Source organism: Salmo salar, chromosome ssa17, assembly GCF_905237065.1.
Source record: "Salmo salar chromosome ssa17, Ssal_v3.1, whole genome shotgun sequence".
In the NCBI taxonomy this organism is placed as follows: Eukaryota; Metazoa; Chordata; class Actinopteri; order Salmoniformes; family Salmonidae; genus Salmo; species Salmo salar.
In genome coordinates, this window is record NC_059458.1 from 84,413,399 (window position 1) to 84,437,635 (window position 24,237).

Consider the following 24,237-nt stretch of genomic DNA (forward strand, 5'->3'; position numbering starts at 1 on the left):
TTCTACCTGTACCTTTTCCAGCTCTATTTACCTGATTTGGAATATTCCAGCGCTGTCTGCATGGTGGTCATAGTCTGCAGTCTCTCTGTTCTTCATCCATCTCTCTTCAGAATAGTTTTCTATGATTGTAGTGATGGTCCTTATGGCTGATCTGGGCCTTTTTAAATTCTGTCTTTTCATAATCTCTATCACTTGTCCCCCTCCCAAGGTCTCTGTGGCTGCAGACCAGGGTCCCCACAAAATCGAGGGAGGGAGCCCCACAAAATCCTCCTCCACCTCCTCTTCCTCCTCCTCTCTCTCCAGCCCGGAGAACACACTGCACAATATCTCCTCCCCTCTGCGTGGCGGTAAGACTGGTGGGGGAGATGTTGTGGACGGCCTGCCCTCCCTCCCCCACCGGACCGCCTCCCCTCAGCCCACCACCGTTGGCCGCTTCCAGGTCACCACCAACGCACCGGATGCCAGGGTGGGCCGCTTCTCAGTGAGCCGAGCCCAGGATGAGGCAGCCGAGGCTGTGTTCGAGCAGCCACCCGCTTCCCAGGCTAACGGGCCTAGTACTGATCCTGGCTCGGCCACCATGCTCTTCAGCCCAGAGGACAAACAGAGCTCCCTGCCCAGCCTCAACAACTCCTACATGAGCTCTGATAACGACTCGGAGTTTGAGGACGAGGACTTGAAGAGGGAGGTCAACCCGGTTACGGGAAAAGTAGGTTTACCCTGTTTTCTCTCTCCTCTCTTCTGCTTTAGTAGGTTTACCCTGTTTCTCTCTCCTCTCTTCTGCTTTAGTAGGTTTTACCCTGTTTCTCTCTCCTCTCTTCTGCTTTAGTAGGTTTACCCTGTTTCTCTCCTCTCTTCTGCTTTAGTAGGTTTACCCTGTTTCTCTCTCCTCTCTTCTGCTTTAGTAGGTTTACCCTGTTTCTCTCTCCTCTCTTCTGCTTTAGTAGGTTTACCCTGTTTCTCCTCTCTTCTGCTTTAGTAGGTTTACCCTGTTTCTCTCTCTTCTGCTTTAGTAGGTTTACCCTGTTTCTCTCTCTTCTGCTTTAGTAGGTTTACCCTGTTTTCTCTCTCTTCTGCTTTAGTAGGTTTACCCTGTTTCTCTCTCTTCTGCTTTAGTAGGTTTACCCTGTTTTCTCTCTCTTCTGCTTTAGTAGGTTTACCCTGTTTCTCTCTCTTCTGCTTTAGTAGGTTTACCCTGTTTCTCTCTCTTCTGCTTTAGTAGGTTTACCCTGTTTCTCTCTCTTCTGCTTTAGTAGGTTTACCCTGTTTCTCTCTCTTCTGCTTTAGTAGGTTTACCCTGTTTCTCTCTCCTCTGCTTTAGTAGGTTTACCCTGTTTCTCTCTCTCTCTCTGCTTTAGTAGGTTTACCCTGTTTCTCTCTCTTCTGCTTTAGTAGGTTTACCCTGTTTCTCTCTCTCCTTCTGCTTTAGTAGGTTTACCCTGTTTCTCTCTCTTCTGCTTTAGTAGGTTTACCCTGTTTCTCTCTCCTCTCTTCTGCTTTAGTAGGTTTACCCTGTTTCTCTCTCCTCTCTTCTGCTTTAGTAGGTTTACCCTGTTTCTCTCCTCTCTTCTGCTTTAGTAGGTTTACCCTGTTTCTCTCTCCTCTCTTCTGCTTTAGTAGGTTTACCCTGTTTCTCTCTCTTCTGCTTTAGTAGGTTTACCCTGTTTCTCTCTCCTCTGCTTTAGTAGGTTTTACCCTGTTTCTCTCTCTTCTGCTTTAGTAGGTTTACCCTGTTTCTCTCTCTTCTGCTTTAGTAGGTTTACCCTGTTTCTCTCTCTCTTCTGCTTTAGTAGGTTTTACCCTGTTTCTCTCTCTTCTGCTTTAGTAGGTTTACCCTGTTTCTCTCTCTTCTGCTTTAGTAGGTTTACCCTGTTTCTCTCTCTTCTGCTTTAGTAGGTTTACCCTGTTTCTCTCTCTTCTGCTTTAGTAGGTTTACCCTGTTTCTCTCTCTTCTGCTTTAGTAGGTTTACCCTGTTTCTCTCTCTTCTGCTTTAGTAGGTTTACCCTGTTTCTCTCTCTTCTGCTTTAGTAGGTTTACCCTGTTTCTCCTCTCTTCTGTTTTAGTAGGTTTACCCTGTTTCTTCTCTCTCTTCTGCTTTAGTAGGTTTACCCTGTTCTCTCTCTTCTGCTTTAGTAGGTTTACCCTGTTTCTCTCTCTCTTCTGCTTTAGTAGGTTTACCCTGTTTCTCTCTCTTCTGCTTTAGTAGGTTTACCCTGTTTCTTTCTCTCTTCTGCTTTAGTAGGTTTTACCCTGTTTCTCTCTCTTCTGCTTTAGTAGGTTTACCCTGTTTCTCTCTTCTGCTTTAGTAGGTTTACCCTGTTTCTCTCTCTTCTGCTTTAGTAGGTTTACCCTGTTTCTCTCTCTTCTGCTTTAGTAGGTTTACCCTGTTTCTCTCTCTTCTGCTTTAGTAGGTTTACCCTGTTTCTCTCTCCTCTCTTCTGCTTTAGTAGGTTTACCCTGTTTCTCTTCTCTCTTCTGCTTTAGTAGGTTTACCCTGTTTCTCTCTCTTCTGCTTTAGTAGGTTTACCCTGTTTCTCTCTCTTCTGCTTTAGTAGGTTTACCCTGTTTCTCTCTCTTCTGCTTTAGTAGGTTTACCCTGTTTCTCTCTCTTCTGCTTTAGTAGGTTTACCCTGTTTCTCTCTCCTCTGCTTTAGTAGGTTTACCCTGTTTCTCTCTCTTCTGCTTTAGTAGGTTTACCCTGTTTCTCTCTCTTCTGCTTTAGTAGGTTTTTACCCTGTTTCTCTCTCTTCTGCTTTAGTAGGTTTTACCCTGTTTCTCTCTCTTCTGCTTTAGTAGGTTTACCCTGTTTCTCTCTCCTCTGCTTTAGTAGGTTTACCCTGTTTCTCTCTCCTCTGCTTTAGTAGGTTTACCCTGTTTCTCTCTCCTCTCTTCTGCTTTAGTAGGTTTACCCTGTTTCTCTCTCTTCTGCTTTAGTAGGTTTACCCTGTTTCTCTCTCCTCTCTTCTGCTTTAGTAGGTTTACCCTGTTTCTCTCTCCTCTCTTCTGCTTTAGTAGGTTTACCCTGTTTCTTCTCTCTTCTGCTTTAGTAGGTTTACCCTGTTTCTCTCTCTTCTGCTTTAGTAGGTTTACCCTGTTTCTCTCTCTTCTGCTTTAGTAGGTTTACCCTGTTTCTTCCTCTCTTCTGCTTTAGTAGGTTTACCCTGTTTCTCTCTCCTCTCTTCTGCTTTAGTAGGTTTACCCTGTTTCTCTCTCTTCTGCTTTAGTAGGTTTACCCTGTTTCTCTCTCTCTTCTGCTTTAGTAGGTTTACCCTGTTTCTCTCTCTTCTGCTTTAGTAGGTTTACCCTGTTTCTCTCTCTCTTCTGCTTTAGTAGGTTTACCCTGTTTCTCTCTCCTCTCCTCTGCTTTAGTAGGTTTACCCCTGTTTCTCTCTCCTCTCCTCTGCTTTAGTAGGTTTACCCTGTTTCTCTCTCTTCTGCTTTAGTAGGTTTACCCCTGTTTCTCTCTCCTCTCTTCTGCTTTAGTAGGTTTACCCTGTTTCTCTCTCCTCTCTTCTGCTTTAGTAGGTTTACCCTGTTTCTCTCTCTTCTGCTTTAGTAGGTTTACCCTGTTTCTCTCTCCTCTGCTTTAGTAGGTTTACCCTGTTTCTCTAACCTCTGCTTTAGTAGGTTTACCCTGTTTCTCTCTCCTCTGCTTTAGTAGGTTTACCCTGTTTCTCTCTCTTCTGCTTTAGTAGGTTTACCCTGTTTCTCTCTCTTCTGCTTTAGTAGGTTTACCCTGTTTCTCTCTCTTCTGCTTTAGTAGGTTTACCCTGTTTCTCTCTCTTCTGCTTTAGTAGGTTTACCCTGTTTCTCTCTCTTCTGCTTTAGTAGGTTTACCCCTGTTTCTCTCTCCTCTCTTCTGCTCGACTGACATGTTCCTGTTTGCTGTTCCAAAAAAATCCCTTCTTGAATTGTCACATTTAAGTGCATATGTTTCCATTCCTAAAACCCCCAGATGTCTATCTTCACCTGAAATGTTCCTGTGATATTAGACTGATTGGATTTGGGGAATATTTTTGGTTGATATGCTGTCTATTCAGCTCCCTCTCATCTCCTCTCCTCTCCAGGCACATGAAGGAGATCCAGGCCCTGCACACCAAGCAGAAGGATGAGATTGACTCCTGTTCGCCAGGCTGGGCAAGGTGCCTCCAGCCGTGGTGGTCCCTCCAGCTGTAGCCCTGGCCGGTCGCGGAGACGACCCACCAAAAGCAAGAGCAGCAAGTCCAGCCGCTGTAGCTCCTCCCAGGGCAGCAAGAGCCCCCTGCAGCCAGGTACTACTAACCCCTGACCTCTGTCTGAACTGGTCATATCAGCAAGAGCCCCCTGCAGCCAGGTGCTACTAACCCCTGACCTCTGTCTGAACTGGTCATATCAGCAAGAGCCCCCCTGCAGCCAGGTACTACTAACCCCTGACCTCTGTCTGAACTGGTCATATCAGCAAGAGCCCCCTGCAGCCAGGTACTACTAACCCCTGACCTCTGTCTGAACTGGTCATATCAGCAAGAGCCCCCTGCAGCCAGGTACTACTAACCCCTGACCTCTGTCTGAACTGGTCATATCAGCAAGAGCCCCCTGCAGCCAGGTGCTACTAACCCCTGACCTCTGTCTGAACTGGTCATATCAGCAAGAGCCCCTGCAGCCAGGTGCTACTAATCCCTGACCTCTGTCTGAACTGGTCATATCAGCAAGAGCCCCCTGCAGCCCTTGACCTCTAACCTCTTGACCTTAAGTGTGTTAGAGCCAGAGATGGAAAAGGAAGTGAGACACCCCACTCTGTTTTTTTTCTGGTTCAATTGAAGTCAACTTAGTAGACCAGACCCAACTGCTATCGCATTGGTGTCTATGGGAGATATATATTTTCTTTCAATGGTAAACGGCCGGAATAAGCGATCTTCATTTATCCACGATCTTTGTTAGAGCCACTATAGACAGGTCCTGACCTCTAACCTGTGGTCCTCCTCAGTAGAGGGTATTGGCAGAGCCAGTGTGTTACAGTAGGGACTTTGTTACTGTACTCGCTTTCTCTTCTTCACAGGACTACTTGTGGCAAACCAATCTTCTCTTCTCTCCTTCCTTCACTTTTAAACCATACAGTGAACTAGCTGTATTGTTTATGATGTAACCCAGCACTCTGCACCCTACCTACCTACCTACACTATGTGTGAGAGTCACTGTATGCGTGTCTGCACTTTTGGAGGCTGTTCCCCTGACCTGTCGTCCTCCCTCCCCTGTTCTCCTCCTCTGTGTGTATGGTGTCTGTGTGTGTCAACTTCAGGCAGCACTTTATCTGCACAGAGCGCCCCCTCAGTGTACCCACCCTACCAGGCTCTCCTCCTGGCCCCTGTGGGCCTCCCCGACCCCAACCTCCACCCTGCCTCAGGGAGCCGACCCCGGCCCCTCAAGCATCTCGGCCCCTCCAGTGAGAACCTGTGCTCTGCCTACACCAGCGAAGCTACGCTGTCCGTGCCCAGTCTCTGTGCCCCCACCCAGGTAGGCCCCACACGGCGCCCAGCTGCCTAGGCCTTGGCTCTCATCCCTCCGTCCCATTAGTCCTTCCATCTGCCTCCAGTAGGCCTCATTTGCCTTTGAGGAAAAGTTAATCTTCCACTAACACCCCATACCACCACCACCTCCCCACCCCATACCCAATACCACCACCCCCACATACCACCACCCCCAATACCACCACCCCCAATACCACCACCCCATACCACCACCACCCCATACCACCCCACCCCATACCACCACCCCACCCCATACCACCACCCCCCACCCCATACCACCACCCCACCCCATACCACCACCCCACCCCATACCACCACCCCATACCACCACCCCATACCACCACCCCATACCCCCACCCCATACCACCACCCTCCCCACCCCACCACCACACTCAGTGGAAGCTCCATTTCTGTCTTGGTGGGGCCACTCCTATTCCTCCCACGCTACAGGGGTGCTATTGCTCCCAGTGCAGCTCTATCCTCTCCTCCATCCCTCTCCATTCTCTCCATCTCCCTCTCTGTTCCTCAGTGTACTTACTGTTCCATTCTTACTGTGTGTATGTGTACCTCTTTTTCTCTCTCCCTCTCTCCTCTTTCTATCTCGATATACCTCCTCTCTCTCCCCTCTCTCTTTCTCTCCCCCTCTCTTTTTGTACCACAGGCTGTGTAACGTTCAGCTGTGGGTCGGAGAGAGTGACCATCAAACCAGGTGGTGGCAGAAGGACCCGTTTTCTGAGTACGCCCCTGCTTGGCTCTTTGTGTGTAACGCTTCTTCCTCTTCCTTTGTCTTCTTTCTCCTTCACTTCCTACTTCCTGTCATGTGATTTATCTCTTGTCTTCCGATTGAGAGCCTTTTCTCCTCTCTGGCATTTTAGCCTTTTTTAAAAATTGGCCTCATTTATAGATAATTGTAGATCAATGACTCAATGACCACTGATGAGGCATCATCACATAGATGAATGGATACATGTATCTAATGGCATTCTCTACAGTCGTGGCCAAAAGTTTTGAGAATGACACCAATATTAATTTTCACAAAGTCTGCTGCCTCAGTTTGTATGATGGAAATTTGCATATACTCCAGAATGTTATGAAGAGTTATCAGATGAATTGCAATTAATTGCAAAGTCCCTCTTTGCCATGCAAATGAACTGAATCCCCCAAAAACATTTCCACTGCATTTCAGCCCTGCCACAAAAGGACCAGCTGACATCATGTCAGGGATTCTCTCGTTAACACAGGTGTGAGTGTTGACGAGGACAAGGCTGGAGATCACTCTGTCATGCTGATTTGAGTTCGAATAACAGACTGGAAGCTTCAAAAGGAGGGTGGTGCTTGGAATCATTGTTCTTCCTCTGTCAGCAATGGTTACCTGCAAGAAAACATGTGCCGTCATCATTGCTTTGCACAAAAAGGGCTTCACAGGCAAGGATATTGCTGCCAGTAAGATTGCACCTAAATCAACCATTTATGGGATCATCAAGAACTTCAAGGAGAGCGGTTCAATTGTTGTGAAGAAGGCTTCAGGGCGCCCAAGAAAGTCCAGCAAAAGCCAGGACCGTCTCCTAAAGTTGATTCAGCTGCGGGATCGGGGCACCACCAGTACAGAGCTTGCTCAGGAATGGCAGCAGGCAGGTGTGAGTCCATCTGCACGCACAGTGAGGCGAAGACTTTTGGAGGATGGTCTGGTGTCAAGACGGGCAGCAAAGAAGCCACTTCTCTCCAGGAAAAACATCAGGGACAGACTGATATTCTGCAAAAGGTACAGGGATTGGACTGCTGAGGACTGGGGTAAAGTCATTTTCTCTGATGAATCCCCGTTATGATTGTTTGGGGCATCGGGAAAAAAGCTTGTCCCGGAGAAGACAAGGTGAGCGCTACCATCAGTCCTGTGGCATGCCAACAGAAAAGCCTCCTGAGACCATTCATGTGTGGGTTGCTTCTCAGCCAAGGGAGTGGGCTCACTCACAATTTTGCCTAAGAACACAGCCATGAATAAAGAATGGTACCAACACATCCTCCGAGAGCAACTTCTCCCAACCATCCAGGAACAGTTTGGTGATGAACAATGCCTTTTCCAGCATGATGGAGCACCTTGCCTAAGGCAAAAGTGATAACTAAGTGGCTCGGGGAACAAAACATCGATATTTTGGGTCCATGGCCAGGAAACTCCCCAGACCTTAATCCCATTGAGAAGTTGTGGTCAATTCTCAAGAAGGGGGTGGGCAAACAAAACCCACAAATTCTGACAAACTCCAAGCATTGATTATGCAAGAATGGGCTGCCATCAGTCAGGATGTGGCCCAGAAGTTAATTGACAGCATGCCAGGGCGGATTGCAGAGGTCTTGAAAAAGAAGGGTCAACACTGCAAATATTGACTCTTTGCATCAACTTCATGTAATTGTCAAAAAAAGCCTTTGACACTTATGAAATGCTTGTAATTATACTTCAGTATTCCATAGTAACATCTGACAAAAATATCTAAAGACACTGAAGCAGCAAACTTTGTGGAAATTAATATTTGTGTCATTCTTAAAACTTTTGGCCACGACTGTACATTCCCATCCTCGTGCATTAAAGTCATGTAGTTTATAACCCCAGACATACAGTGTGGAGGCAGAGCCTTAAACATCTGACCCAGTCTATAAACCATGTTGATTATTATCACCTATAGCAACAGTAATGGCTCCGTAAAGCATGTTGAGCTATAAGACCGGTACAGTCTAGAACAGGGCTCTCCGACCCTGTTCCTGAGTTTTCGCCCCAATCCCACTTGGAACTAACCCGATGCATCTTCTCAACCAGCTAATTGTTAGAATCAGATGTTAGATTATGGTTGGAGTGAAAACCTACAGGAGAGTAGCTCTCTAGGAACAGGGCTGGAGAGAACTGTTCTACAATGTGATAGATATTTATGTATAATACCAAGGTGTAATATTTGCCACTTGGTCCTCCACACTGATCCATTTCCACTACGGTCCCATACTCTCCACTCAGGTCAACATCTAATCATAATATTATCGTGTCTAACGTTTCTTCATCCAGCTAATAATCACCCTGATTTAAACGGTTCAGGCTATACTTTTGAAGTTCTTGAATGATTGGAATGTTAATCTGGTCTGTACTACAGTACTACCCTTTAGTAATAGTTATGGTCTGTACTACAGTACTACCCTTTAGTAATAGTTATGGTCTGTACTACTACCCTTTAGTAATAGTTATGGTCTGTACTACTACCCTTTAGTAATAGTTATGGTCTGTACTACATACCCTTTAGTAATAGTTATGGTCTGTACTACTACCCTAGATTCGTTACTACCTATGGTCTGTATACGTACTACCCTTTAATGGTCTGTACTACAGTACTACCCTTTAGTTATGGTCTGTACTACAGTACTACCCTTTAGTAATAGTTATGGTCTGTACTACAGTACTACCCTTTAGTAATAGTTGTGGTCTGCTACTACCCTTTAGTAATAGTTATGGTCTGTACTACTACCCTTTAGTAATAGTTATGGTCTGTACTACAGTACTACCCTTTAGTAAATAGTTATGGTCTGTACTACAGTACTACCCTTTAGTAATAGTTATGGTCTGTACTACAGTATTACCCTTTAGTAATAGTTATGGTCTGTACTACAGTACTACCCTTTAGTAATAGTTATGATCTGTACTACAGTACTACCCTTTAGTAATAGTGGTCTGTACTACTACCCTTTAGTAATAGTTATGGTCTGTACTACAGTATTACCCTTTAGTAATAGTTATGGTCTGTACTACAGTACTACCCTTTAGCATAGTTATGGTCTGTACTACAGTACTACCCTTTAGTAATAGTTATGGTCTGTACTACTACCCTTTAGTAATAGTTATGGTCTGTACTACAGTACTACCCTTTAGTAATAGTTGTGGTCTGTACTACTACCCTTTAGTAATAGTTATGGTCTGTACTACTACCCTTTAGTAATAGTTATGGTCTGTACTACAGTACTACCCTTTAGTTATGGTCTGTACTACAGTACTACCCTTTAGTAATAGTTATGGTCTGTACTACTACCCTTTAGTTATGGTCTGTACTACAGTACTACCCTTTAGTAATAGTTATGGTCTGGTACTACTACCCTTTAGTAATAGTTATGGTCTGTACTACTACCTTTAGTAATAGTTATGGTCTGTACACTACCTTTTAGTAATAGTTATGGTCTGTACTACAGTACTACCCTTTAGTAATAGTTATGGTCTGTACACAGTACTACCCTTTAGTAATAGTATGGTCTGTACTACAGTACTACCCTTTAGTAATAGTTATGGTCTGTACTACAGTACTACCCTTTAGTAATAGTTATGGTCTGTACTACAGTACTACCCTTTAGTTATGGTCTGTACTACAGTACCCTTTAGTAATAGTTATGGTCTGTACTACTACCCTTTAGTAATAGTTATGGTCTGTACTACAGTACTACCCTTTAGTAATAGTTATGGTCTGTACTACAGTACTACCCTTTAGTAATAGTTATGGTCTGTACTACTACCCTTTAGTAATAGTTATGGTCTGTACTACAGTACTACCCTTTAGTTATGGTCTGTACTACAGTACTACCCTTTAGTAATAGTTATGGTCTGTACTACAGTACTACCCTTTAGTAATAGTTGTGGTCTGTACTACAGTACTACCCTTTAGTAATAGTTATGGTCTGACAAAGTACTACCTTTTGTAATAGTTATGGTCTGTACTACTACCTTTTAGTAATAGTTATGGTCTGTACTAGTACTACCTTAGTTATGGTCTGTACTACAGTACTACCCTTTAGTAATAGTTATGGTCTGTACTACTACCCTTTAGTTATGGTCTGTACTACAGTACTACCCTTTAGTAATAGTTATGGTCTGTACTACAGTGCCACCCTTTAGTTATGGTCTGTCCAACTACCCTTTAGTAATAGTTATGGTCTGTACTACAGTACTACCCTTTAGTTATGGTCTGTACGACAGTATTACCTTTATAGTTATGGTCTGTACTACAGTACTACCCTTTAGTAATAGTTATGGTCTGTACTACTACCCTTTAGTTATGGTCTGTACTACAGTACTACCCTTTAGTAATAGTTATGGTCTGTACTACAGTATATGGTCGTACACTACCCTTTAGTAATAGTTATGGTCTGTACTACAGTACTACCCTTTAATAGTTATGGTCTGTACTACAGTACTACCCTTTAGTAATAGTTATGGTCTGTACTACAGTACTACCCTTTAGTAATAGTTATGGTCTGTACTACAGTACTACCCTTTAGTAATAGTTATGGTCTGTACTGCAGTACTACCCTTTAGTAATAGTTATGGTCTGTACTACAGTACTACCCTTTTTATAGTTATGGTCTGTACTACAGTACTACCCTTTAGTAATAGTTATGGTCTGTACTACAGTACTACCCTTAGTTATAGTTATGGTCTGTACTACAGTACCCTTTAGTAATAGTTATGGTCTGTACTACAGTACTACCCTTTAGTAATAGTTATGGTCTGTACTACAGTACTACCCTTTAGTAATAGTTATGGTCTGTACTACAGTACTACCCTTTAGTTATGGTCTGTACTACAGTACTACCCTTTAGTAATAGTTATGGTCTGTACTACAGTACTACCCTTATAGTAATGGTCTGTACTCAAGTACTACCCTTTAGTAATAGTTATGGTCTGTACGACAGTATTTCCCTTTATTATGGTCTGACGACAGTACTTACCTTTAGTTATGGTCTGTACTACAGTACTGCCCTTTAGTAATAGTTATGGTCTGTACTACTACCCTTTAGTTATAGTTATGGTCTGTACTACAGTACTACCCTTTAGTAATAGTTATGGTCTGTACTACAGTACTACCCTTTAGTAATAGTTATGGTCTGTGCTACAGTACTGCCCTTTAGTAATAGTTATGGTCTGTACTACAGTACTAGCCTGTAGTTATAGTTATGGTCTGTACTTCTACCTTTGGTCTAGTTATGGTCTGTACTACAGTACTACCCTTTAGTTATGGTCTGTACTACAGTACTACCCTTTAGTAATAGTTATGGTCTGTACTACTACCCTTTAGTTATGGTCTGTACTACAGTACTACCCTTTAGTAATAGTTATGGTCTGTACTACAGTACTACCCTTTAGTTATGGTCTGTACCACTACCCTTTAGTAATGTTATGGTCTGTACTACAGTACTACCCTTTAGTTATGGTCTGTACTACAGTACTACCCTTTGTAGTTATGGTCTGTACTACAGTACTACCCTTTAGTAATAGTTATGGTCTGTACTTACTAACCTTTAGTAATAGTTATGGTCTGTACTACAGTACTACCCTTTAGTAATAGTTATGGTCTGTACTACAGTACTACCCTTTAGTAATAGTTATGGTCTGTACTACAGTACTACCCTTTAGTAATAGTTATGGTCTGTACTACAGTACTACCCTTTAGTAATAGTTATGGTCTGTACTACAGTACTACCCTTTAGTAATAGTTATGGTCTGTACTACAGTACTACCCTTTAGTAATAGTTATGGTCTGTACTACAGTACTACCCTTTAGTAATAGTTATGGTCTGTACTACAGTACTACCCTTTAGTTATGGTCTGTACTACAGTACTACCCTTTAGTAATAGTTATGGTCTGTACTACAGTACTACCCTTTAGTAATAGTTATGGTCTGTACTACAGTACTACCCTTGAATTATGGTCTGTACTACAGTACTACCCTTTAGTAATAGTTATGGTCTGTACTACAGTACTACCCTTTAGTAATAGTTATGGTCTGTACTACAGTACTACCCTTTAGTAATAGTTATGGTCTGTACTGCAGTACTACCCTTTAGTAATAGTTATGGTCTGTACTACAGTACTACCCTTTATAATAGTTATGGTCTGTACTACAGTACTACCCTTTAGTAATAGTTATGGTCTGTACTACCCTTTAGTAATAGTTATGGTCTGTACTACAGTACTACCCTTTAGTAATAGTTATGGTCTGTACTACAGTACTACCCTTTAGTAATAGTTATGGTCTGTACTACAGTACTACCCCTTTAGTAATAGTTATGGTCTGTACTGCAGTACTACCCTTTAGTTATGGTCTGTACTACAGTACTACCCTTTAGTAATAGTTATGGTCTGTACTACAGTACTACCCTTTAGTAATGGTCTGTACTACAGTACTACCCTTTAGTAATGGTCTGTACTACAGTACTACCCTTTAGTAATAGTTATGGTCTGTACTACAGTACTACCCTTTAGTTATGGTCTGTACTACAGTACTACCCTTTAGTAATAATTATGGTCTGTACTACAGTACTACCCTTTAGTAATAGTTATGGTCTGTACTACAGTACTACTCCTTTAGTAATAGTTATGGTCTGTACTACAGTACTACCCTTTAGTAATAATTATGGTCTGTACTACAGTACTACCCTTTAGTTATGGTCTGTACTACAGTACTACCCTTTAGTAATAGTTATGGTCTGTACTACAGTACTACCCTTTAGTTATGGTCTGTACTACAGTACTACCCTTTAGTACTAGTTATGGTCTGTACTACAGTACTACCCTTTAGTAATAGTTATGGTCTGTACTGCAGTACTACCCTTTAGTAATAGTTATGGTCTGTACTGCGGTACTACCCTTTAGTAATAGTTATGGTCTGTACTGCAGTACTACCCTTTAGTAATAGTTATGGTCTGTACTACAGTACTACCCTTTAGTTATGGTCTGTACTACAGTACTACCCTTTAGTATTAGTTATGGTCTGTACTACCCTTTAGTTATAGTTATGGTCTGTACTACAGTACTACCCTTTAGTAATAGTTATGGTCTGTACTACAGTACTAGCCCTTTAGTAATAGTTATGGTCTGTACTGCAGTACTACCCTTTAGTTATGGTCTGTACTACAGTACTACCCTTTAGTAATAGTTATGGTCTGTACTGCAGTACTACCCTTTAGTTATGGTCTATACTACAGTACTACCCTTTAGTAATAGTTATGGTCTGTACTACAGTACTACCCTTTAGTAATGGTCTGTACTACAGTACTACCCTTTAGTATATGGTCTGTACTACAGTACTACCCTTTAGTAATAGTTATGGTCTGTACTACAGTACTACCCTTTAGTAATAATTATGGTCTGTACTACTACCCTTTAGTATTAGTTATGGTCTGTACTACAGTACTACCCTTTAGTTATGGTCTGTACTACAGTACTACCCTTTAGTAATAGTTATGGTCTGTACTACAGTACTACCCTTTAGTAATAGTTATGGTCTGTACTGCAGTACTACCCTTTAGTAATAATTATGGTCTGTACTACAGTACTACCCTTTAGTAATAGTTATGGTCTGTACTACAGTACTACCCTTTAGTAATAGTTATGGTCTGTACTACAGTACTACCCTTTAGTAATAGTTATGGTCTGTACTACTACACTTTAGTAATAGTTATGGTCTGTACTACAGTACTACCCTTTAGTAATAGTTATGGTCGGTACTACAGTACTACCCTTTAGTAATAGTTATGGTCTGTACTACAGTACTACCCTTTAGTAATAGTTATGGTCTGTACTACAGTACTACCCTTTAGTAATAGTTATGGTCTGTACTACAGTACTACCCTTTAGTAATAGTTATGGTCTGTACTACAGTACTACCCTTTAGTAATAGTTATGGTCTGTACTACAGTACTACCCCTTTAGTAATAGTTATGGTCTGTACTGCAGTACTACCCTTTAGTAATAGTTATGGTCGGTACTGCAGTACTACCCTTTAGTAATAGTTATGGTCTGTACTACAGTACTACCCCTTTAGTAATAGTTATGGTCTGTACTACAGTACTACCCTTTAGTAATAGTTATGGTCTGTACTACAGTACTACCCTTTAGTAATAGTTATGGTCTGTACTACAGTACTACCCTTTAGTAATAGTTATGGTCTGTACTACAGTACTACCCTTTAGTAATAGTTATGGTCTGTACTACAGTACTACCCTTTAGTAATAGTTATGGTCTGTACTACTACCCTTTAGTAATAGTTATGGTCGGTACTACAGTACTACCCTTTAGTAATAGTTATGGTCTGTACGTACTACGCTTTAGTAATAGTTATGGTCTGTACTACAGTACTACCCTTTAGTAATAGTTATGGTCTGTACTACAGTACTACCCTTTAGTAATAGTTATGGTCTGTACTACAGTACTACCCTTTAGTAATAGTTATGGTCTGTACTGCAGTACTACCCTTTAGTAATAGTTATGGTAGGTACTACAGTACTACCCTTTAGTAATAGTTATGGTAGGTACTACAGTACTACCCTTTAGTAATAGTTATGGTCTGTACTACAGTACTACCCTTTAGTAATAGTTATGGTCTGTACTGCAGTACTACCCTTTAGTAATAGTTATGGTCTGTACTACAGTACTACCCTTTAGTAATAGTTATGGTCTGTACTACAGTACTACCCTTTAGTAATAGTTATGGTCTGTACTGCAGTACTACCCTTTAGTAATAGTTATGGTCTGTACTATAGTACTACCCTTTAGTATAGTTATGGTCTGTACTACAGTAATACCCTTTAGTAAAGTTATGGTCTGTACTACAGTACTACCCTTTAGTTATGGTCTGTACTACAGTACTACCCTTTAGTAATAGTTATGGTCTGTACTACAGTACTACCCTTTAGTAATAGTTATGGTCTGTACTACAGTACTACCCTTTAGTATAGTTATGGTCGGTACTACAGTACTACCCTTTAGTAATAGTTATGGTCTGTACTACAGTACTACCCTTTAGTAATAGTTATGGTCTGTACTACAGTACTACCCTTTAGTAATAGTTATGGTCTGTACTACAGTACTACCCTTTAGTACTCCCTACTGCAGCCAGCAGGCGGTCTTTTCTTCTTTCTTGTGTTTGCCCCATTGATATAGTTAATGCGGAGAACCTTAGCAAACTTCACATCCAGAAACCCCACCTTTCTCCAACTTACCATGTGCTGTACTCAGCCTCATCACATCCCATCATCTCACCATTGAGCTAACTGATAGGAGAGATCCCACCCAGCCAACCAGATCCATGTCTTCCATTGCAAAGCAGACAAAAAGGAAAGACAAGCAATTGTTTCTTACCTGTTGAGTTGATGTAACTTATTCTGACTGGGTTTGACTCAATGAAAGGAGTTTTTACGTTCATTGATGGATGTTAAGTTTGTATGAATGCCTTAATGATCCCTCTGCAGCTTACACTCCAGCCAACCTCTGCTCTCCACCCCTCCACTCCTATTCCCTGCTCCCTAAACCCTACAACTACACCCCTATCCCCAGCACCCTACACCCTGTCTCATTAGCCAAGGGGAATGAGCTGTAGAGAGGATCCGGATTTACCTCAGGAGGAGTGCTTGTTTGTGTTTTAATTGAAAACACTCAGTATGCTGTAGTCTGTTGTAGAAGGGTGAATGATTAACACACACTTTCTCCTCCAATCCTCACGCTCTCTCCGTCCGTCCTACGCTTCACATTTTCTCCGTCCACTCTTCAGGGAAGATGGTGAAAAAAGTCTGCCCCTGCAACCAACTCTGTAGTAATTATCTATTTTATGACCTTTGCCCCTCACCCCCTACTGCCTCGTCCACCACCCTCACTCTCTGCACCCCCTGTTAGGGTTGCAAAGTTAAAGAATCTTTCCCCAAATGTCCCAGGTCTTCCAGAAATCCCAGTTGGAGGGTTCCCTCCCTGCTTATTCTCTTTCTGGAAAACCTGGGAATTTTGGAAAAGTTACTGGAATTTCGCAATCCTACCCCCTGTTGCTCTCTGCTTTGAGTGTCTGTGCACTGACTGCCCTGTGGATGCCAGCTGTGGCTTTGGTCATGTGTCGGGGTCCACAAGGCTCTCCTCTCACAGGCTGACTTGAGCATTTCTCTGTTGTGACGATGACCCCATTCACATGATCTATTACAGCGGTTCTCAAAGTGGGTTCCGTGGCCAGATGTATAACAATGTCTTCTAAATGTCCTTTTTAACTGATTTACAAAAAAATGTCCATGGGATCCATGGAATACGTTTTGAGGGTGTAATACAATGTCATATTATTCATTTTCCATGTCTGTTCTTAACCCTGGGTGACATGGGCCTGCAGAGGCTCACAGGGATATTGGTATCCACAGTACTCAACCAATTATACATTTTTCAAGTCAATACATCTTGTATTCCTCAAAAATGTTTGGGCAACATAAATAAACAACTGAGCAAGTGAGCGTGAGGAAAAGTACATTAGTGTCTAGTTTGAGAAACAGAAGCCTCACAAGTCCTCAACTGGCAGCTTCATTAAACAGCACCCGCAAAACACCAGTCTCAACGTCAACAGTGTCAACAACGTCCCGACTCCGGGATGCTGGAGTTGCAAAGAAAAAGCCATATCTCAGACTGGCCAATAAAAATAAAATAATAAAATGGGCAAAAGAACACAGACACTGGACAGAGGAACTCTGCCTAGAAGGCCAGCATCCCGGAGTCGCCTCTTCACTGTTGACGTTGAGACCGGTGTTTTTTTGCGGGTGCTATTTAATGAAACTGTGAGTTGAGGACTTGTGAGGTATCTGTTTCTCAAACAAGACACTAATGTACTTGTCCTCTTGCTCAGTTGTGCACCAGGGCCTCCCACTCCTCTTTCTATTCTGGTTAGAATCAGTTTGCGCTGTTCTGTGAAGGGAGTAGTACACAGCGTTTTATGAGGTCTTCCGTTTCTTGGCAGTTTCTCGCATGGAATAGCCTTCATTTCTCAGAACAAGAATAGACTGACGAGTTTCAGAAGAAAGTTCTTTGTTTCTGGCCATTTTGAGCATGTAATCAAACCCACAAATGCTGAGGCTCCAGATACTCAACTAGTCTAAAGAAGCCCAGTTTTATTGCTTCTTTAATCAGACACAACAGTTTTCAGCTGTGCTAACATAATTGCAAAATGGTTTTCTAATGATCAATTGGCCTTTTAAAATGATAAACTTGGATTAGCTAACACAACGTGCCATTCGAACACAAGAGTGATGGTTGCTGATAACGGGCCTCTGTACGCCTATGTAGATATTCCATACAAAATCAGCCGTTTCCAGCTACAATAGTCATTTACAACATTAATTTACAGCAATGTCTACACTGTATTTCTGATCAATTTGATGTTATTTTAATGGACAAAAAAATAGATTTTCTTTCAAAAACAAGGACATTTCTAAGTGACCCCAAACTTTTGAACGGTAGTACAGTCGTGGCCAGAAGTTGAGAATGACACAAGTATTAATTTTCACAAAGTCTGCTGCCTCAGTTTGTATGATGGCAATTTGCATATACTCCAGAATGTTATGAAGAGTGATCAGATGAATTGCAATTAATTGCAAAGTCCCTCTTTGCCATGCAAATGAACTGAATCCCCCAAAAAACATGTCCACTGCATTTCAGCCCTGCCACAAAAGGACCAGCTGACATGTCAGTGATTCTCTCGTTAACACAGGTGTGAGTGTTGACGAGGACAAGGCTGGAGATCACTCTGTCATGCTGATTTGAGTTCGAATAACAGACTGGAAGCTTCAAAAGGAGGGTGGTGCTTGGAATCATTGTTCTTCCTCTGTCAAACATGGTTACCTGCAAGGAAACGCGTGCAGTCTTCATTGCTTTGCACAAAAAGGGCTTCACAGGCAAGGATATTGCTGCCAGTAAGATTGCACCTAAATCAACCATTTATCAAATCATCAAGAACTTTAAGGAGAGCGGTACAATTGTTGTGAAGAAGGCTTCAGGGCGCCCAAGAAAGTCCAGCAAGCGCCAGGACCGTCTCCTAAAGTTGATTCAGCTGCAGGATCGGGGCACCACCAGTACAGAGCTTGCTCAGGAATGGCAGCAGGCATGTGTGAGTGCATCTGCACGCACAGTGAGGCGAAGACTTTTGGAGGATGGCCTGGTGTCAAGAAGGGCAGCAAAGAAGCCACTTCTCTCCAGGAAAAACATCAGGGACAGACTGATATTCTACAAAAGGTACAGGGATTGGACTGCTGAGGACTGGGGTAAAGTCATTTTCTCTGATGAATCCCCTTTATGATTGTTTGGGGCATCGGGAAAAAAGCTTGTCCGGAGAAGACAAGGTCAGCGCTACCATCAGTCCTTTGTCATGCCAACAGTAAAGCATCATGAGACCATTCATGTGTGGGGTTGCTTCTCAGCCAAGGGAGTGGGCTCACTCACAATTTTGCCTAAGAACACAGCCATGAATAAAGAATGGTACCAACACATCCTCCGAGAGCAACTTCTCCCAACCATCCAGGAACAGTTTGGTGATGAACAATGCCTTTTCCAGCATGATGGAGCACCTTGCCATAAGGCAAAAGTGATAACTAAGTGGCTCGGGGAACAAAACATTGATATTTTGGGTCCATGGCCAGGAAACTCCCCAGACCTTAATCCCATTGAGAAGTTGTGGTCAATTCTCAAGAGGGGGGTGGGCAAACAAAAACCCACAAATTCTGACAAACGCCAAGCATTGATTATGCAAGAATGGGCTGCCATCAGTCAGGATGTGGCCCAGAAGTTAATTGACAGCATGCCAGGGTGGATTGCAGAGGTCTTGGAAAAAGAAGGGTCAACACTGCAAATATTGACTCTTTGCATCAACTTCATGTAATTGTCAATAAAAGCCTTTGACACGTATGAAATGCTTGTAATTATACTTCAGTATTCCATAGTAACATTTGACAAAAATATCTAAAGACACTGAAGCAGCAAACTTTGTGGAAATTAATATTTAAAACTTTTGGCCACGACTATGTATATATTTTTTTAAATCATCCCTTTTACGCCCAAATTTTGTGGTTTCCGTTTGGTAGTTAGTCTTGTCCCATCACTGCAACTCCCGTACGGACTCGGGAGAGGCGAAGGTCGAGAGCCGTGCGTCTTCCGAAACACGACCCAACCGAGCCGCACTGCTTCTTGACACAATGCCCGCTTAACCCGGAAGCCAGCCGCACCAATGTGTCGGAGGAAATGCCGTACACCTGGCGACCATGTCAGGAGTCGCCACAGGAGTCGCTAGAGCGGGATGGTAAAGGACATCCCAGCCGGCCAAACCCTCCCCTAACCCGGACAACGCTGGGCCAATTGTGCGCCGCCCCATGGGTTTCCCGGTCGCGGCCGGCTGCGACAGAGCCTGGACTCAAACCAGGATCTCTAATGGCGCTCTGATGCAGTGCCTTAGACCACTGCGCCACACGGGAAGCCTTACAATTATAGTTTTAACAATGTTTTGAGGTTATATAGTGTTTGTTCCTTTGTTTACAAACATTGGAGTAAAACAAGGTTATATTTTGGGTTCTGATGGGATACGACAATTGAACTAAGCACATGAGGCATTTATAAGTTCGATTTTTCAAGAATAATTGGGTACATATTAAGAATGTATAAGTCAGAAAATTTATGTAGCAAGTGCTGATTGCCTCTTTAAACATAAGGTATTTACGTTATTGGCCAACCTAAAAAAGATTTAATCTCAGAGTCGTTGCAAAGTGAATGGGAGTCATCCAGACCACTAAATGCTGAAGTCATTTTGTGATTCAGCTGCCCCCCTCCTCCTTCCCCCATCTCTTCTAGTCTAGAGCATGGCTTGTCCTGTGGACTCCACTACCCAGAGTTCCACTGGTGCTGCAGTCATGACTCAGTGTATTGCTGCTTTTACGTCATGGCTTTTCCCCCCACTAATTTTCAATTTTTCCTTTTTTTATAAAATGTTTTTAACCTGACTCAGTAGTTTGTCAGAAATGCCAAAGGTTATGCCTCTTCAATGATTGAACTTAGTGTATCTATCAAACAGCAATTACATTTTAGGAGTTTGTTTTTCTATCATATCTTAATTTATTGTTTGCAAAGGAAATGCATCAGGTCCTTGAGTTCCTATTGCAGCCAGCTACTGCATGGCTACTGCATGTATGTGATTGTTGTTGCCTTCGATTGTTGAGATATTGCAGTAGGCGACTGTGAAAAAGGAGCTGATGTATTTTCCCATACTCACTCTCACCTCTGGTGTATTTTGGGTTCTGGCTCTGCTTCCAGGAAGAGAGGCACTAAACAGCTAACCTTTTTAAAGCTTGTTTGCAGCTCAATTCATCTGTTCTCATGTAATGCTTGCTGTAATATAATGCCTGTTAGTGTTCAGGAAGGCTGCTGATACGGAATGACTGTAGACAACATTAGATAACATGTTGTTTTGAAATACAATTCATTAAGTCTCCAAACGTAAACCACCATGATCTTAGGTCTTGGCCCAAATTAAATCCCCAAAATGTATCTTGTGAGAGATGGGTCATTTTAGCTGTAAGTCTAAGCTAGTCATTGTTGATCTATTGAACATTTTATCTGCAGACAGTGAATGTGTTTTAAAATGGAGAATGTTCTGGTTCATTCACGGTGATGGACTAGACTAGTGTTACAGCTCCCTCTGCTGTTCATATGCAGAACACATTTGTCAGATTAGATGAGATATTTTCATCCTGCTAAATGTTGGCCTAGTTTATCAGATGGAGGCTGAAATACATGCCTCAGAGTGGATCATAATGTGTCATAGGATCCTGTCCTGACACGTTGACATAGCTAGAGTATGTCATTAACCAACGCAAACACATTGACACCCACACAACTACCTACTCTACATATCCCATAACCCTCCTCTCTCTCTCGCTCCCTTTCGCTCTCTCTCGCTCCCTCTCTCTCGCTCCCCCTCACTCTCTCCCCCTCTCTCTCTCCCTCCCTGTCTCCCTCTCCCCCTTTCTCTCTGTCTCTCCCCGTCTCTCCAGGGACCAGCAGCACCAACACAGTGAGTGGTCCAGGAGGCCAGGGTCCAGGACCAGGTTCAGGGGGTCAGAACCAGGGCCAGCCTTCTCCCAACCCCCCTCAACAGGGCCGGAAGGGCACGTTCACCGACGACCTGCACAAGCTGGTTGACAACTGGGCCCGCGACGCCATCAGTCTGTCCCAGGGCAAGAGTCGCTCCAAACACCAACAGCAACCCTCACAGGGACACAGCTACCAGGTGAGTAAAGACAGACTCTTTCTAGTATAGTAACAAAAATAACATTCTCAAAAGGTCTTATTCATCAAAATAATGGGATGCTCAATCCTTACCAATATAGTCCATGTTTGATTGTGTTGCTTATTTGAAATATAGATTACTGGAAGTGAATGTTATGGTGTTTGTAAGCTGGAACATGAGTTGTAGATATGGGTCCTGGTCCAACCTCCACGTAGCATAGCTGAGATAGCTCTGGCCATGTAATGTAGGTGGTATGCTAGTATGGATATTGGAGAGCAGCCATGCAGTATCTCACCCTGGTGTCTCTTCTCCGTCTCCAGGCGACCCCGTCGACCAATAAGGGCCGTAAGTTCTCCGCCCCGAGTCAGCTGTGCCCCAGCAACGCCTCTTCCACCCCCGCTACCTCTCTGGGAGGCCGCAAGGGCTCCTTGTGTCCCCCTCCCCAGTACGGCGGGGTCGGGGCATGCTACCCCTCCTCTACTGCACCTTACAGCAGCGCCCAGTGGGTGGGATCCACGGGGTCCACAGGGCCGGGACAGGGTCAGGCCGGTATGTTAGCCTCCTCTCAGCCCCTGGTTGCCTCCTCCTCGCAGTACCCCTCCTCTGCCACTGGGGGGCAGGGCTCCCTGCAGGGCTTCCACCACATCAGCACTTTGCAGAAATCCGTCAGCAACCCTGGAGGCCCCAACCTGAGGACCACGTAGTGTCCATGAGGGGATGTTAGCCATGCCGGGCTGAGGGACTGACAGACTGAGGGAGAGAGAAATGAGGAGAGAAGGGTGTCTGTGTTACAAGGGGGAGAGGGGCTTGTGTGTTACAAGCAACATCATGGTTGGTGGGACTGTATTGAATGTGAATGAGCTGGCTGTGAAGAGGAGGAGCAGGAGAGAGAAGAGTCAGCTGCTGTGTGAAATGGTTCACCACACTGCCCTCTTCTGTTTCCCTGAAGGATGACAGGAGAGGGACACACTCCCCCTCTCTCCCCCCACCCCGAGGTCAACTGTAGGCCTTGGGGGTCGAAGAAATACGCAAAACGCGACAAGGAATACCAATGGACACGAGTGCAATGTTAAGTGGCCAAAGAGGGTTAATGTGACAATTACTATTGTAAAATGTGTGTGTGTGGTGATGGGCTTTGTTCCTTCACTGACTGGCTTTTACATGTACTCTATAGTAGAGACCAGAGCCTTGTACTGATCTCAGAGAGGAGGGATGGAGGATAGTAACAGACCTTTCCCCTCTTACCTATCTGAGCCCCCCTGCCTGTTCAGCTCCTCCTGCTGGTAACTGACCTCCAGAACAGAGCTTTAAGTGACCGTACAGTACTATACAGCTCCTCCTGCTGGTAACTGACCTCCAGAACAGAGCTTTAAGTGACCGTACAGTACTATACAGCTCCTCCTGCTGGTAACTGACCTCCAGAACAGAGCTTTAAGTGACCGTACAGTACTATACAGCTCCTCCTGCTGGTAACTGACCTCCAGAACAGAGCTTTAAGTGACCGTACAGTACTATACAGCTCCTCCTGCTGGTAACTGACCTCCAGAACAGAGCTTTAAGTGACCGTACAGTACTATACAGCTCCTCCTGCTGGTAACTGACCTCCAGAACAGAGCTTTAAGTGACCGTACAGTACTATACAGCTCCTCCTGCTGGTAACTGACCTCCAGAACAGAGCTTTAAGTGACCGTACAGTACTATACAGCTCCTCCTGCTGGTAACTGACCTCCAGAACAGAGCTTTAAGTGACCGTACAGTACTATACAGCTCCTCCTGCTGGTAACTGACCTCCAGAACAGAGCTTTAAGTGACCGTACAGTACTATACAGCTCCTCCTGCTGGTAACTGACCTCCAGAACAGAGCTTTAAGTGACCGTACAGTACTATACAGCTCCTCCTGCTGGTAACTGACCTCCAGAACAGAGCTTTAAGTGACCGTACAGTACTATACAGCTCCTCCTGCTGGTAACTGACCTCCAGAACAGAGCTTTAAGTGACCGTACAGTACTATACAGCTCCTCCTGCTGGTAACTGACCTCCAGAACAGAGCTTTAAGTGACCGTACAGTACTATACAGCTCCTCCTGCTGGTAACTGACCTCCAGAACAGAGCTTTAAGTGACCGTACAGTACTATACAGCTCCTCCTGCTGGTAACTGACCTCCAGAACAGAGCTTTAAGTGACCGTACAGTACTATACAGCTCCTCCTGCTGGTAACTGACCTCCAGAACAGAGCTTTAAGTGACCGTACAGTACTATACAGCTCCTCCTGCTGGTAACTGACCTCCAGAACAGAGCTTTAAGTGACCGTACAGTACTATACAGCTCCTCCTGCTGGTAACTGACCTCCAGAACAGAGCTTTAAGTGACCGTACAGTACTATACAGCTCCTCCTGCTGGTAACTGACCTCCAGAACAGAGCTTTAAGTGACCGTACAGTACTATACAGCTCCTCCTGCTGGTAACTGACCTCCAGAACAGAGCTTTAAGTGACCGTACAGTACTATACAGCTCCTCCTGCTGGTAACTGACCTCCAGAACAGAGCTTTAAGTGACCGTACAGTACTATACAGCTCCTCCTGCTGGTAACTGACCTCCAGAACAGAGCTTTAAGTGACCGTACAGTACTATACAGCTCCTCCTGCT

The 24,237-nt window shown here is 43.7% G+C and overlaps 1 protein-coding gene across 1 annotated transcript in view; it reads left to right on the top strand.

Annotated features, from left to right (window-relative positions):
- The window catches only part of LOC106595753 (serine/threonine-protein kinase WNK1), a 160,993-nt gene extending 138,578 nt beyond the window's left edge, over positions 1-22,415 (top strand). The window contains 7 exon segments of the mRNA XM_045698673.1: positions 209-706; positions 4,131-4,269; positions 5,274-5,488; positions 6,136-6,238; positions 16,069-16,110; positions 21,356-21,591; positions 21,912-22,415. Coding sequence (XP_045554629.1) covers positions 209-706; positions 4,131-4,269; positions 5,274-5,488; positions 6,136-6,238; positions 16,069-16,110; positions 21,356-21,591; positions 21,912-22,295 — 1,617 coding nt within the window. The 3' untranslated portion in view covers positions 22,296-22,415.
- The last annotated feature ends 1,822 nt before the right edge of the window (positions 22,416-24,237 follow it).